We start from the raw sequence: 13,933 nt of genomic DNA, 5'->3' as shown, positions 1-13,933 counted from the left end.
TTGTTTCTTTTTTTTTAAGTCTTAACCACAAGTGTGCAAATATTTAAAAAAAACACACACACACAAAAAAAGCTGCATTAATGAATATCTGCGGGCCTGCGACGCAACCCCCCTCCCCTTCCATGAATCAAACTCATGTGATCAGTAACATTTCCCAACCACTCTACTTCCTCATGAAGATCCAGCCCTGTGCTCTCTATGTCTGCCTCTTTTTCCACCCCCAGCTTCCTATAGCCCTACCAGGAGCGCCTTTATCCCTTCGCCCCTCCCCCAGGACTATGATGAACAGGACACAAGCTAGCAGGAAGTGATCTGTATAAACTCCAAAGCCCAAAGCTTTGTCTGCAGCTCCCTGCTCTTCAGGTATGTCTTTATTTTCAGCAGGCTCCCCTGTCCATGCTGGCACCTATTTTATTGTATAATGTTTTAGATTATTTACATTTACACTTGGGGCGATTGTTCGCCATTGCTGATCAAAGCTGACTATTGGCATTTGAGCAGCGATCGACTTTTAGGTGTGTTCAGGCATAACCGCACTGTTTTTAATGTTGTTGTTGTTATTTATTTGGAATAAGAGCCAGTAATGCATTGCAAGCACAATCTGTGGATCTTGGGTGCAATGTTCTGGCTCCTACAGACTCTTCCTCCCATCCATGTCTATAGCGAAACAGGGATAGGCTGAAGGAGGAGGAGGGTGGCGGTGGGGACAGGAGAACAGATGAAGAATGGACTACATTCAGTGCAGTAATGTCACCGCTCTTGTATTCCATCGAGAACTCCAAGTCCCTCTGCTGCAGTAATGTATGGCTCTTACTGCAGGAGCACTTTTTCACTCCACAGAAGACAGAAGGTGCAGGTCTTTTAAAGGACATGCCCTGATGTTGGGGGGATCTGTGGCCTTAACGGGGTCTTTTTCCTCCTCCCATTTAGGGGTCTCTCTTCAGGAGAGCCCCTACCTAGTATTTGGAGGACTGGTTTTGACTGGTCCCCAAGGATCGGGGTCCGCCTGGCTAAGCGGACTAGAGTGCCTTGCGCCTCAGGGATATTGTGGCCCTCTTTTTTGGAAGAGGACCAACGCACCCCCTTGCACTTTTTTTTGTGTGCTGTGATTTCACAGCTCACTTTTTGTTGTCGCAGAGCTTTAAAAAAAAGAAAAAGTGGCTAATGTGACTTGTAATTTCTCTATTCATAGATCCTGTCAAAGGATTTGTGATTAGAGATTTAGGCTGAGATCTGTGTGAACCCAGTTTGCCCAAGTCCACTCAAAACTCTTAGCCCTTTCTTCCGACCCAATCGGTTGTGGCGGGGCATTTGTGACATATAGCTGTAGGGCATGAAATGTGACTCCCCTCAGTCAATTGGAAGGGGAGGAGAGGGTTGAGTGGGCTTGGGCAAATTGGTAAACTGGGTTCACAGCAAGCCCATACAGCCATGCTATATTTAAAAAAAAAAAGAGTGGCAGCCTGCTGGAAAAGAACCCCAGGATTTAGGTAAATGGGGTGGCGGGAGGAGGGTAGGGGTGTTGCAATGTGACCCTATTTTAGGTTACATCGTAAATATGTGTGTAACCTGAAACATGGTCTAAAGGGTAAACTTTGCCTTTAAGTTGTGGGGGGGAGGGGGTTGTTGCTGAAATGATATGGGCTCATGCTTTGACTACTGTTTTTCAGCAACACATTGACAGTCATTGCTTGGGTACATAGAAAACAGTTGTTTTCTTATGTGTTCTGTTCACATCGCAGGCGTGATGTGCTGCGAAAAAAATGCACTGCCTGCTGCTGTGCAGAAAGCTGAATGGAGTGCACACTCTACATAAAGTTTTTCAAAAAATAAACCATGTGATACACTAAAACAGCAAATCTGTGTTTTTTTTTTCCTTTAGAACTTTATTGAAATATCCCAAGTAATATTTCATTCAGTTCTATTCACCGCAGATGTGTTGCAATGTGGTGGTTTGTGTTGCAAAATGTCACCCTGCATGCCAGAGCCCCTCCCTTAACATCAACGTTCCCCCTTTTCTGGAGGAGGTCAGATTCAGACCAGGATCAGTCTGATCGCTGCTGGTGACCATGACCATTTTTAACTGGGGCTAAAAGTGAGGAAGAAACCACATTTTTAAATTGCCACCAGAACAGGAATATAGGGGAAGTTTTCCAGTGGGGGACACTTATTCCAGTGTCAACTGTTTTGGCTTTAGTTCTGCTTTAACTCTGCAGGCAGGGTTTCATAGCATTTTCACCCCCCTGCTCCTGTAACTAACACATACACATATATTTTATTTTTTTCAGGCAACAAGATGGGCTCCATTTTCAGAGGGGAAGAGATGTGCTTGGCTCAGTTGTTCCTGCAGTCGGGCTCTGAATATCAGTGTGTCAGTCGGCTGGGAGAACTTGGGCTAGTGGAATTCAGAGACGTGAGTACATTTGTGATGTGCTACTAAAGAAAACCGGTTTAGTTGATCAGAGATTAAGGGTGTGGCCATATTAGGCTGTTTTTTTTTTTTCCTGTAGGTTTTTGTTTTTGTTTTCTCTTGTAGCATGTTCTTGAAGTTTTGCAGCTTTCGAAAACAACATTCTTCCAGTCAGCTGATAAGTGTGGCCCCAAATCAGGAAGTTTTTTTTTTAGTTTTTTTTTTTATCATTGAACAGTTGCTTACCCATCTAAGAAGCTTTCCTGTAAATGGGAAAACTGTTTTATTTGAAGATAACCTGTCACAGGCTAGTTTGTTTGTTGGGTTGGATGAAGTGTGTGAGTGATGGACAGTGTTACTTATGTTACCAATAAGGGAAGTTGATTGTTGTAGTTTATATAAACTTTAAAGTCCTAAAGATTGTCTTATACCCTCAGTCAGTGGCCTTTTCTTTTGTCCAGCTGCTACTTTTAAACATTATAATTTGTTTTTCTTTTTAATTCTGCAGCTTAACCAAAATGTTAACGCCTTTCACCGTCGCTATGTCTCGGAAATTCGGCGTTGTGACGACATGGAGACAACCTTTGGTGAGTGTGAGGGCATTTCCCTTAGAAGAGGGGTTCTCTTCTCTTTAGAAGAGTTCAGTGCTTTTCCCCATAGTTCTCCCCAGAGTCACAGGAGGACACAAACTAGCATCCTCCTGTGAGCCAAAACTCGGTACACCGCAAGCTACAGCTTGCGGTAAACTGAGACCGCCGCAGCCGGGACGGATCCCGACATTACTGTCGAGATCCACCCAGCTACGTGATTGCCAGCTGGCTCTGCCTATCTAGAGGCAAAAAGGAAAGTTGTTACTGTACTGGGACCCAAGGAGAATATGAGTACCGTAAGTCAGCAAAGTCATACACAAACATTAACCGTATAAGAAATATTATATATATATATATTATATATAATCACATACTGTAAATAATGCAGTTCTGTATTCATATTACATCATGGCAGGGTCAAGGAGCACACATGAGAACCACCACAGAACATGACCTAAACTGGTGGTATGATGCTAGGTACCCACATCTACTGTTTTACAAGCTGACTCTGCCTTAAATGACTTGCCCTTCCATAACTGAAACATGTTCTGAAACTTTATGCCTTTTTCTTGGGTTTGTTTTCATGCTGTGGGTGTTTTCTAAAAAGAACATATTGCAGATGTTCTTCTCCAATTCTGTAAGTTTATGTAAAGCCAAGAAAAATTAGATCTTTTTGTATTTTTTCCTTATACTAATAACTAGCACTGGGTCTCTTCACCTTACAATCTTGTCTAGGTAATTGCCCCTCCTTGCATGCATTTTTGCCCACCATACATGCCTGTGCCGTCCATTATAGCGTGCAGTCAATGATCTGCTGAATTTGTGCAGATTTGCAAAGCCAAGTGGCAACCTGTCCCAAATGTACACATGACCTAATTTTGGTTCCGACCCTTAGTATAAGAAACACTGCCGTAGTTCAATGAGACACGGCTGTCCCTGCTAGAAGGAAAGGGGAGCATTGTGTGGTGCTTGAGGATAGGGAAATTTGGGTGAACCTGTTCTTTATCCACACCAGCCCCTGCTGCAGCAGCTTCTACTCTACTTCCAGATATAAGGGAGCGTTTGACTCACTCTGCTTCCTACAACTTGGCACTTGGAAACCAGCCCCCTCCAACTTGATATCACTGGTGCATGACAGGTGGCCACCAGCTCAATCACAAAGGGGGTGGAGAGTTCTCAGCCCTAGCTAAGCTCTGATTAGGATAGACTGAAGGCTTGCCCTAAGATTTGAGAGAATAAGGCTTCACCTCTTCAGTATTGCCAATAAAATGAGTGAATAGAAGGTCTGAATAAGCTCCTCCAGGGCTGGTGTTAACATGAACCCATTTTTCACTACATCTGTGGAATGTGATCATTGACTTGGCTGGTGCTTGGAGTAGAGAAGTCACTGATTCCTATACTAATTGATTTGGTGGTTCTTTTTCAGGGTACCTAGAACAGGAACTGCGCAAGGCTGGGATGAAGATGAAGGTTCCTGCAGATTCTCCGGTGGCTCCTACACCCAAAGATGCTCTGAATATTCAAGAAGAATCAGAGCAGTTGGCAAAAGAGCTGAGGGAGGTGTCTGGGAACAGACAGACACTACGGGAACGCCTACGAGAACTGCGAGAGTATGCCAACATACTACGAGAGAGTCAGAGATTCACGGGACCATTGGTGAGTTGTTATGACATGTCAGAATTTTTCAACCCTTAAAAGGTGGGCCTTTCCGAAAATTCTCAGGCTTGGACCTAATGTGGTTAAAATTGGTGCGGGCTTTGGACTGATAGGGAGTTTGATCTTTGGTTACAAGGCCACTAAAGTACTGCCAATGCCCCATGTTATGCATAACCCTGGGATCTTAACAATCAGCTATCTCATCTGCTTTTGACAAGCTGCTACTACTTCCTGGTGAACTGTCAAAAGGATCACACACCAAATGGGTGAAAAGTTGTGAATGCAAAAGCCCCACACTTTCTGGCTCATGTCTTAAGTAATGATGTGATTCTGGGAAATTCCCATGGGCCAGCTTCCTACATCACAGCCAAAATCCTGTCACTAAAATTCCAAAAATGTATGAGGCGAGAGCACTTCAAGGTGCCTGTACATATCTTCAGTAGCCACCAAAGTTGGTCCATTTTAAAGGGGAAAGCTCTTGCACCTTAGGTAATGTCCTAGCAATCCTGCCTATTCTGTACCCAGCACATTCCTACTGGCCAGTGAGGCAGCCCACTATAGTGATGGGCCAATAGGAATGTGTGGTTGGCAGCAGGAAGCGGGCAAGGTTTGTTACAAAAGAAATACTTTCATCTTTTTGCAATTTATTATTCTAGCCAGAGTCCGAGGTGTTTAGAGAGCGAGCTGACACTGACCCATTGATTGACCCTGCAGTAGCCTCGAGGCAGGACCTCCGAATCAGGTGAGTTGCTGCACACATTTAATACACCCCCCCTCCCCTTGATCCAGATTTTGTAAAGAGGAATTCCAGGATTTTTTAAAAGTGAACCCTTGCAGTGGGGCTACCCCCACACTGCAATGGTTAACTGCTAATTTTTCTCTAGGGGACAGAAATACTCACCCGATTCTCAATTCCATCTGACTGCTAGACCGGTTCACGCAGCCTCTTTTCCACCGGGCTTCGGTGGTCTAAGGACCCGTGACCTCATCATGTCTATACAGGTCTATTAGGTGTGAGGACTCTGAGGGACATACAGCTGGAGGAGAGGGTAAGAGAGCTGAACGTTCACTGATGCAGGATCAAAGATTGAGTGAGCATTTCTTCTTCTTTATTCAGTCCCCTAGAGAAAAGCAAGCAGTTAACTCTTGCAGTGTGTGGGTATGACCACTGCAAAGGTATAACTTTAAAAATCCTGGAGAGCATATGTGAAGGAAGACAAATGTACACCTTGGCAATACATGCAAAGTTCTTCATGTTTTATTCCTTTTATACATGCAAGTACAGAAAAATACTGGGATTATGGAGATTAAAAGATGTTAGCAAGCGTTTGTGTGGTACCGTATCAAAAGCCTTTGAGAAATCCAGATATACCACATCCACCGGCTTACCTCCGTCCATATCTCTACTTACCCCCTCATAAAAAGTTAGCAAGTTAGTTAGGCAGGAACGGTCTTTCCTGAACCCGTGCTGATTGTCATTAACTATCCCGTTTTCCTGAACAAATTCTACCAGATAATCTCTGCAATGCAGTGTTCTCTGTAATGCATCAGAAATAAGTAGGCAGTGCTGACACCACAGGCTTAGGAATTCAGAGGCAAAAATATGCTGTGTTGTCATGTTAAAGTGAACAGTAGGAGCACACTTTATTTCTGGCACATCCTTCATTATTTTTCTGGTACTAGTTCTAGAATGACCAGAATAAATGAGAACCTTCAAAGGCATACAGAGTGATTTAATTATAGTAATTAAGAATGACCTCAACCTGTCCATCTTTCTCCCACTCTGACTGCCTTTCGGCGATCGCTAAAGACTCCTTTCTTTAGGAAAGCCTATCTACCTCAACTTAACCACTGAACTTTCTCAAACAATTCATCCCCACACAGCTACCTCCTCATGTATCCTTTCTACCTCCCTCTTAGATTGTAAGCCCTCAGGGGCAGGGCCCTCCTTACCATATTGTATTGTAATTATAATGTCTTCCTTATATTGTAAAGCGCTGAGCAAACTGTTGGCGCTATATAAATCCTGTATAATAATAATAATAATAATGTCATGCGCCAAATTTAGAAAAGCAATGTGGCAATTCTAATGCTTTTACCAATACGTGATACAAATTCTGATAGTTATTACAAGACACTGCTAGTGAATCACGAGACTTTTCAGGTGCTAACCCAATGGATTCACACAGACGCCTTTCCCATTATGTATAAAAAGGACTTATTGTACCAAAAATGTTTAACAGCATAGAACATAAAAACCTGAGTACTTATGTTTGTATGGGACAAATGGTTTCCACTCACCCCCTTACTGCCCCCCCCCCCCACCAATCTGCTCTTTCATACAGTCTGACTCTATTGGTTTCTATTACATTCACCTGGTGGGGTAAAGGTCAGATTCCGATGTGTTTCACAGTCAACATAAATGGCTTCTTCAAGGAAATGTGGGGGGAAAAAATCACTCTAACTATAGGCACATGAACAATCAGTACAGATTACTATCTGAATACAAAATATTTTACATTTACAAACGTTACCCTCCGCCCATATCATTTCTACTTCCGTGCATTATATCACAAGGGTTCCCCAAGCATAGTACCAAATCTAACCACCGCGTCTATAACCCAAGAGCAAAAACACATTTTGCAGCTTACCAGTCCTTAGATGTGGTGGCTACATTAGTTTTTCCTTTTTCAGGCTTTTATTTTCACCTGGTGCCAGTAACACGCTACTAGGGTGACTGTGCTGACTCGCCTTACTCTATTTATGGAGACACACCATTGTCACCCTAGAACAATAGTACATAACCATGCCCCCTCTCCTCTTCTCTTTTCTATGACATAGGGGGAGGTATATTGTAGTCCGGGAGATAGGTGGAAGCAGTACTAATAACTTTCTGTGCTTTCTGCCTCTGCTGACTGTTACCGTATCAGATCTGTGGATTTCCAGCAGGATCAACAAGTTTTTGTTTTTTTTGCCCTCGTCTAACAAATATAATAAAATGCTACTTAAATTGGAAATCTAGCTGGGGAACAGTGCTGACTCCACCTCCAGGTTTATAGTAGTCACTGCTTCTTCCCTCCTACCATCCTCATATCATGTCCGTAGACCCTGCTCGCCACCCATAGAGGACAATGTATGAGTTGGGTATCTGCAGTCACATGACCAAGGTAAAAAAAAAAAGATGACATTTATATTAAAATATTTGTGTGTGTTTTTCTTTGTGTGTCTGTGTGTTCTGATTGCTGCAAGGTGCTAATTCTTGTCGCAGTGTGCATACTAGTTTGACAGATCAAAAGAAATTTTTTTAAAAAAAGAGCGTTGCAGTCCATACACTAATATCTTTCAAAGGCAGCCACATGATGCATTTATTTTATGGAAGTAAAAAGCCACCCAGTTTACAATTCCTAAACAGACACATACGAAACTCGGGGTATTGGTCAATATTGGAAAATATTGCTTGCACAGAGTTCCCCAAAAACTGACTTTTGTACTTCTGCTTCCTGTTTCGCTGGAAATAGGGAAGTATCTAGTGAGAATTTTTTTATTTTTTTGTTTCAGTCACGATTTACAGTTGAGCAATAAGCAAATACAAAATCTGTAGTTTAGTCCCGTTATATTTGTAAAACTTCATATAAACATTCTGTCTAGAAGAAGAAAAAAAAAATACAAATATATATATATGTATATGTATATGTGTGTTTTTCCTGCTAGAGAGAATTAAGACCTTTTTTAAAGGAGCTGTGAATGTAGTACTGTGATGTAGTACTGTAAGACATGCATATAAATAGAGTTATCCAATTGAATTGATTTTTTCACAAGAAATTATTGATATGTACTTTTTTATAATTTACTCAACAATCATGTGACCCCCCCACATCTTCCCTGCATGTCCTTCTTTTTCATAGGTGGAAGGAGGGGGGCATATCATTCTAGCAAGGTGGCCATAGTATGACATTCCTGCAATCTCACACCAACACATATACTACAGTGCAATGCGTTCCATAGCTATTCATTTTGAACACCCGCAATGCAGGACTTGTGTGTTGTAACGCACCACAGTGCACAGGTGTGAATGATCTGTGCATTGCATTGTGTCGCGTTAAGAAAATTGTGGCATGCAGCATTTTTGGTGCCCTGCGGCCCATTCACAATGAATATGCTTTTAACGCATTTCTTGTGCAATGCACATAACACACCTGTACATGACTGCAACACACAGGTGTGAACAGGCCCTAACAAAGTCCAGATCTTTTTGGTACCTCCGCTGCTGTACTAGCTATATGCAGTTTACAGGTTTGACAGCAAGGCTCTAGATAGGAGCCCCCGTCAATCAACTTCGGCAACGGAACCAGGTAACTCCTAGAAGCGATCTCAGGGATACAAATTGACCACGCCCATCACGGATCTCCACCATAGACAATAAAACTTATTTATAATTTTATAGATGGATAGATCTATTATTTTGGTAATATACACTTTATTCTTTTCTCATAGCGTCTCTTCTTTTTCAGTTTCATGGCTGGAGTCATTCACCCTTGGCGCATGAACTCATTTGAACGCCTACTGTGGCGTGCTTGCCGAGGATACCTTATTGTCAACTTTGTGGAGATGTCTGAACCCATGGAGGACCTGGTGACGGTATGAAAAGTGTTAGATGACCTCATTGCCATCACTTTTACTTCCACTTTAAGGTTTGGGAGGGAATGGCCTATGAGACCAAGGAGAGGCTTCATGTATGAATATCGCTCCTCTAGAAAGCTATGGATTGTTACCTTTCCATTAACATACCATTACTGGAAAAATGACTGCTCAGGGGTGCAGGATCCATATCGCACGACGCGCAGGACATGTAGTGCCGGGCTTTGGGCAGGTGTTTTGTTCTTTTTCTACATTTAGCCCTGCTGCAGGCAAGCAGGGCTAGATGGAGAGCCGAAGCTCGTTTTCTATAATTGAAACCACTTGTAGCAGCCTGGTTGTCCGCTCTGTGTCACCCCTCGCCGCTCCATAAGAGAAGCTATCACATAGGGGCTTGTTATCCCCTGTGATAGCAATAAGGTTAGGTGGAGAAAAAAAAGGGAGAAAGTATTAAAATTAATTTTAAGAAAAAGTTAAATTGTTTAATTATTTTACTTTGTCACTTTTTTTACATTAATAAAAAAAAAGTGATACAAATTTTAAACCAACCCCGCCGCCTCTGCCATCTACATAAAAATAAATTGTGTGTGAGTGCTGCCCCCATTCCACTCTGCGCCACAGTGTGGTAGCTGGGCAGCATGCACAATGTACATGAATGGGTAAGTTCACTTTCCCAAGTAATTTTGAGAAAATTGAATTATCCACTAAAATCTGGCCCCCCTCCGCCCCCACTGCTTTTACTTACCTTTCGGTAAACAGTCCTTCCCCTTTCCCGCCGGTACAGATGTACTATCGTTAGTGCAGCCTTGTGCTATGGATTTTGAATTTTGCTTGCAAATTTTACACATTCATTGGTATGAGAAGCACTTCTTAGCCTTGTTTAAATACAGTTTTGGTTAAAACATTTTTTTTTGTATCACGACAAGTAGATTGTCATGAGGGACAAGTAGATTGGTCCCTCCTGACTCCTGCAGAGACCTCCTCTGTCACCCAGGTAGCGCCTTTTAACCTGACCCAGCATCCTCCTCATAAGCGCTGTGCACAAGTGCACCATCATTTTGTGCTGGTCACCACTAAAACCCGGGCCCAGGAATGGAGATTTCTTCCCTCCCAGTTCGTTTAGAAATCTCCCGGCTCCAGGATCTCAACTATAATCCAGAAAACCCGGAATGAGTTGTAAAAACAGCTCTTTCCTAGTAACAGTACTTTCCTGGAGCCGCTCAGCCCCTCTGGCTGAGAGTCCTGGGTGACCCTTTTCCCACTCTACATAGTGGCATTGCCACAATATAAAAAAAATATATATATATATATTTTTTTTTTTAATGTTTTGCCTTTCTTGCAATAGGGTGAGAGTGTTACGCAGATTATATTCCTGATCTCATACTGGGGTGAGAGAATTGGAGAGAAGATCAGAAAGATTGCAAACTGGTGAGTGTTAAAGCTCTTTAGTTCAATAAAAGAAAAACAGGATTTGAAAATGAGATGATAAAATGACTAAATGCAACACGTTCATAAATGTCCTTTCCTAAAGCTGGCCATACATTGGTAGATTCTTGTACGAACATTCGTAGGAAAAATCTCAGAACCTTCAATAACGTCATCAGAGACTTGACAAATTTTTGTTTTGGTTTTAACATTCAATTTTTTTTTTTTTTTTAAATGGTGTTTCCTGAACGAAAACAACATTCACTGTTAGAATTTTGTTCAATGAAGAAAGATTTTTCTCTCTGTCCTTGTGTTGGAAAACAATTGATTTGACCCCATTGTTGGACAATCAAATGAACATTCCAAAAACAAATTTTAGGTATGAAATTCGACTGATGTATGGCCAGCTTTAAAGTCAGAGGAGATGAAATGCAATTTGAGATCATAACCTTTTATCTTCTTCGTTCTATCATTTTACTCCTTGCAGTTTCCACTGTCATATTTATCCGTACGCTGAAGATGAGTCAGCCAGACTAGACAAGCTGAGGGATCTCCTAGTCCAGATTCAAGACATGCAAAAGGTGACCTATTCACAAAACCATTAAAGAGGAACCTTGCCTCGGATTTTTATTTTTCTGCCCATCTTTCCTTTTCTTCTTGGTGTGCTCTATTTACATACATTGTCCTCCTGTGATCCACTGATAAACAGCTCAGGTCCCTTGCCGCCATCTTGGTACTCCTCAGTCATGGGGAGCTGGCTACCTCTTCTGGGTTCAGGCAGACAACCAATGCTCTTTAATGTGTATGTTTTGTGCTCTACAGGTGCTGACCCAAACAGAGGGTTTCCTAAATCAGGTTCTAAATCTGGTTGCGGAGAAGTTGCATGTCTGGAGAGTTAGCGTGAGGAAGATGAAGCACATCTACCAGATTTTGAACATGTGCAGTGTGCGAGAGCGATGCCTTATCGGAGAGGTCTGGTGTCCTGTGGCGGATCTTCCTCGACTGCAGTCTGCACTGGCCCAACCTTCGGTGAGAGAGTTTGGGAAGTTACCTGTTCAGCAATGGCATGGCGAGATGGACTTTCCTGTGTCTTCCCTGGTTCTTCCAATTTGTTCACGTCCTGTTTTAAAATGGCTAAAATAGTCTAAACTCTTTATTTAATCTGTATATAAACCTGCCGGTAACGCACTTCTGTTTTTAGAGTGACAACACACACTCACTATACTGTATATATGGAAAAGGAGTGCTGTCACCCTAGGCTCTGAATGTAGACTGCAAACACCTCCTCATCTCCTTATCATAGGGTGGAAATGCTCCCTCACTGCAGTGTATTCGGGGAGGAGCAGCATTGTCACCATAGTATGCTCTCTGAATTTGGACTACAAACATCTCCACTGCTCCTCATTTCCTTACCATAGAGCATCAAATATCTGCTTTGTTCTGTCCCCTGACACCCAGTTATCCCATCCTTGTGCTTCTCACACAGCAGCAAGCTGTCAGTGACCATTAGATGTGGTTAGAGATAGAGACCAGGGCTTAGCTACGGACTTTGAACATGGAGGTCAACATTTGCACATCAATAACAGCGCTGTTAGGCCGCGCTTGTTGGGAAAGGAGTGTATCGAAATCAGTGCTGATGGTGCAGATTATAAAGGGGCCACAATATTTCCTTGTTTGGAGAATGGACAGGATCACTGACTGGATATTTTTTAAGGATTTGAATATTCCGTCTTCTACCAAGTTACTCCTGTTTCAGTGTGGTAATGTGTAACAAACGCATGTTGTTGCGCTGTGGTGCCATTCATTCTTAACGTGGAAACATACCTGTTTATCCTTTACAGTCAAGGAAGGTGTCATCTTAGCCTCTTGTTTGGATTGCAATTGTCATGGTGTTGCACATGTGATCAGCTATGACACCAGAAATTCGAGGGCTTCAAAGTTTGCTTGAGAGCTGGAATAAGCGCACTGGCAACCCTGACAGTTGGCATGCCTTCAAAGTAACTGTTTAGGGAAACATTGAATTGGTGGGTAAAGTTCCATTTTAGTGGCACCCCAACACTCTTTGCCAACGGTTGTGTGCTGCAGTGCAGCGCAACACGTGGTAACGCATTACTATTCATTGTGGTGTGCTGTCTTATAATAAATAATGTCTGCACCTTTTGTTTTTGTTTTTTTTTGGTGTGTTCAGCAACCCATTCAAATAAATAGCCTGTCCTAATGAAATGTGCATACATTAACACACCACAAAAGTGGGAATCCTGTTGTAGAAGCTGAACTTCAGCCATGCTCTTCCACCATATAGGCACATCATATTTCATGTTGTGCTGGACCATGTAGCTCTCTTTCTTCTCAGCTCCGGCCTCCCCCACCCCTGTCCCCTTATTTTTGTGCTTGTTCCACTTCCAGGGGTTTTTTCAGTATCACAGATGGACATTATTAGCAGCAGACTGTCCCGTAATGTTTAAGGGATACTATTTATTGTTAATCCATATGATCATTCTAACAATGCTTTTCTTCCAGGAGAGCAGCGGAGGAGTTGGAGAATCCTTCTGTCAACGCATCCCTTGTGCCGTCAGCCCGCCAACTGTAATCCGTACCAACAAGTTCACCTCAGGATTTCAGGAGATTGTGGATGCTTATGGTGTGGCCAGTTACCAGGAAGTAAATCCAGGTATGGTACTTTATATTCTATACTCCCCCCCACCCCCCCTGTGCAGAGTAACATGGTCGCATATACCACGTTACTCTGCACAGTAAGGTTTCTTGTGTCCTCGCTCGCTCCCTTACAATGTGTGTGGTTTTTTTTTTTTCTTCTGAAACCAGCTTTCTCCCTCTCACTTAGACTGCTTCCCTGAAATTCCTGTAGGAGGAGCATGCTCAGTACAAGTCACATGAGTGATCTTCTTGTATCCTCACATTGCAAAATGCCCGTGTTTACTATCTAGAAAGCTGCCATGTATACTATGTGATTAAGACCAGGCAGCATTGTCTCAGAAGCTGCTGCCTGTCAATCACCTTGGAGGAGCAGCTGGGGGAGTGGCTCTGGTCTTCTGAGCAGCCTGTGCATGTAGGCTTTTAGAGCATCTGCATAATAGGCTGTAGTCCCAGGTGGGGGTATGCTTGTAAGGGTGGTTCCAAGGGATTTTCGAAGGGTGTGAAGACCCCCCCCACCCCCCCACCCCCCCTCTATAAATGGAACATGCAGATGAATGCTGTC

The 13,933-nt window shown here is 42.8% G+C and overlaps 1 protein-coding gene across 1 annotated transcript in view; it reads left to right on the top strand.

The window, feature by feature from the left end:
* Positions 1–265: 265 nt before the first annotated feature.
* The window catches only part of TCIRG1 (T-cell immune regulator 1, ATPase H+ transporting V0 subunit a3), a 28,442-nt gene continuing 14,774 nt past the window's right edge, over positions 266–13,933 (top strand). The window contains exons 1-10 of the mRNA XM_018573053.1: positions 266–356; positions 2,284–2,413; positions 2,919–2,997; positions 4,427–4,656; positions 5,313–5,398; positions 9,168–9,294; positions 10,637–10,719; positions 11,204–11,297; positions 11,539–11,759; positions 13,254–13,387. Coding sequence (XP_018428555.1) covers positions 2,297–2,413; positions 2,919–2,997; positions 4,427–4,656; positions 5,313–5,398; positions 9,168–9,294; positions 10,637–10,719; positions 11,204–11,297; positions 11,539–11,759; positions 13,254–13,387 — 1,171 coding nt within the window. The 5' untranslated portion in view covers positions 266–356; positions 2,284–2,296. The remainder of the gene's footprint in view (positions 357–2,283; positions 2,414–2,918; positions 2,998–4,426; positions 4,657–5,312; positions 5,399–9,167; positions 9,295–10,636; positions 10,720–11,203; positions 11,298–11,538; positions 11,760–13,253; positions 13,388–13,933) is intronic.

Source organism: Nanorana parkeri, unplaced genomic scaffold, assembly GCF_000935625.1.
Source record: "Nanorana parkeri isolate BGI_ZX_2015 unplaced genomic scaffold, ASM93562v1 scaffold2217, whole genome shotgun sequence".
Classification (NCBI taxonomy): Eukaryota; Metazoa; Chordata; class Amphibia; order Anura; family Dicroglossidae; genus Nanorana; species Nanorana parkeri.
The sequence above is the reverse complement of the archived record's forward strand: the minus strand, read 5'-3'. Positions and strand labels throughout refer to the sequence as shown.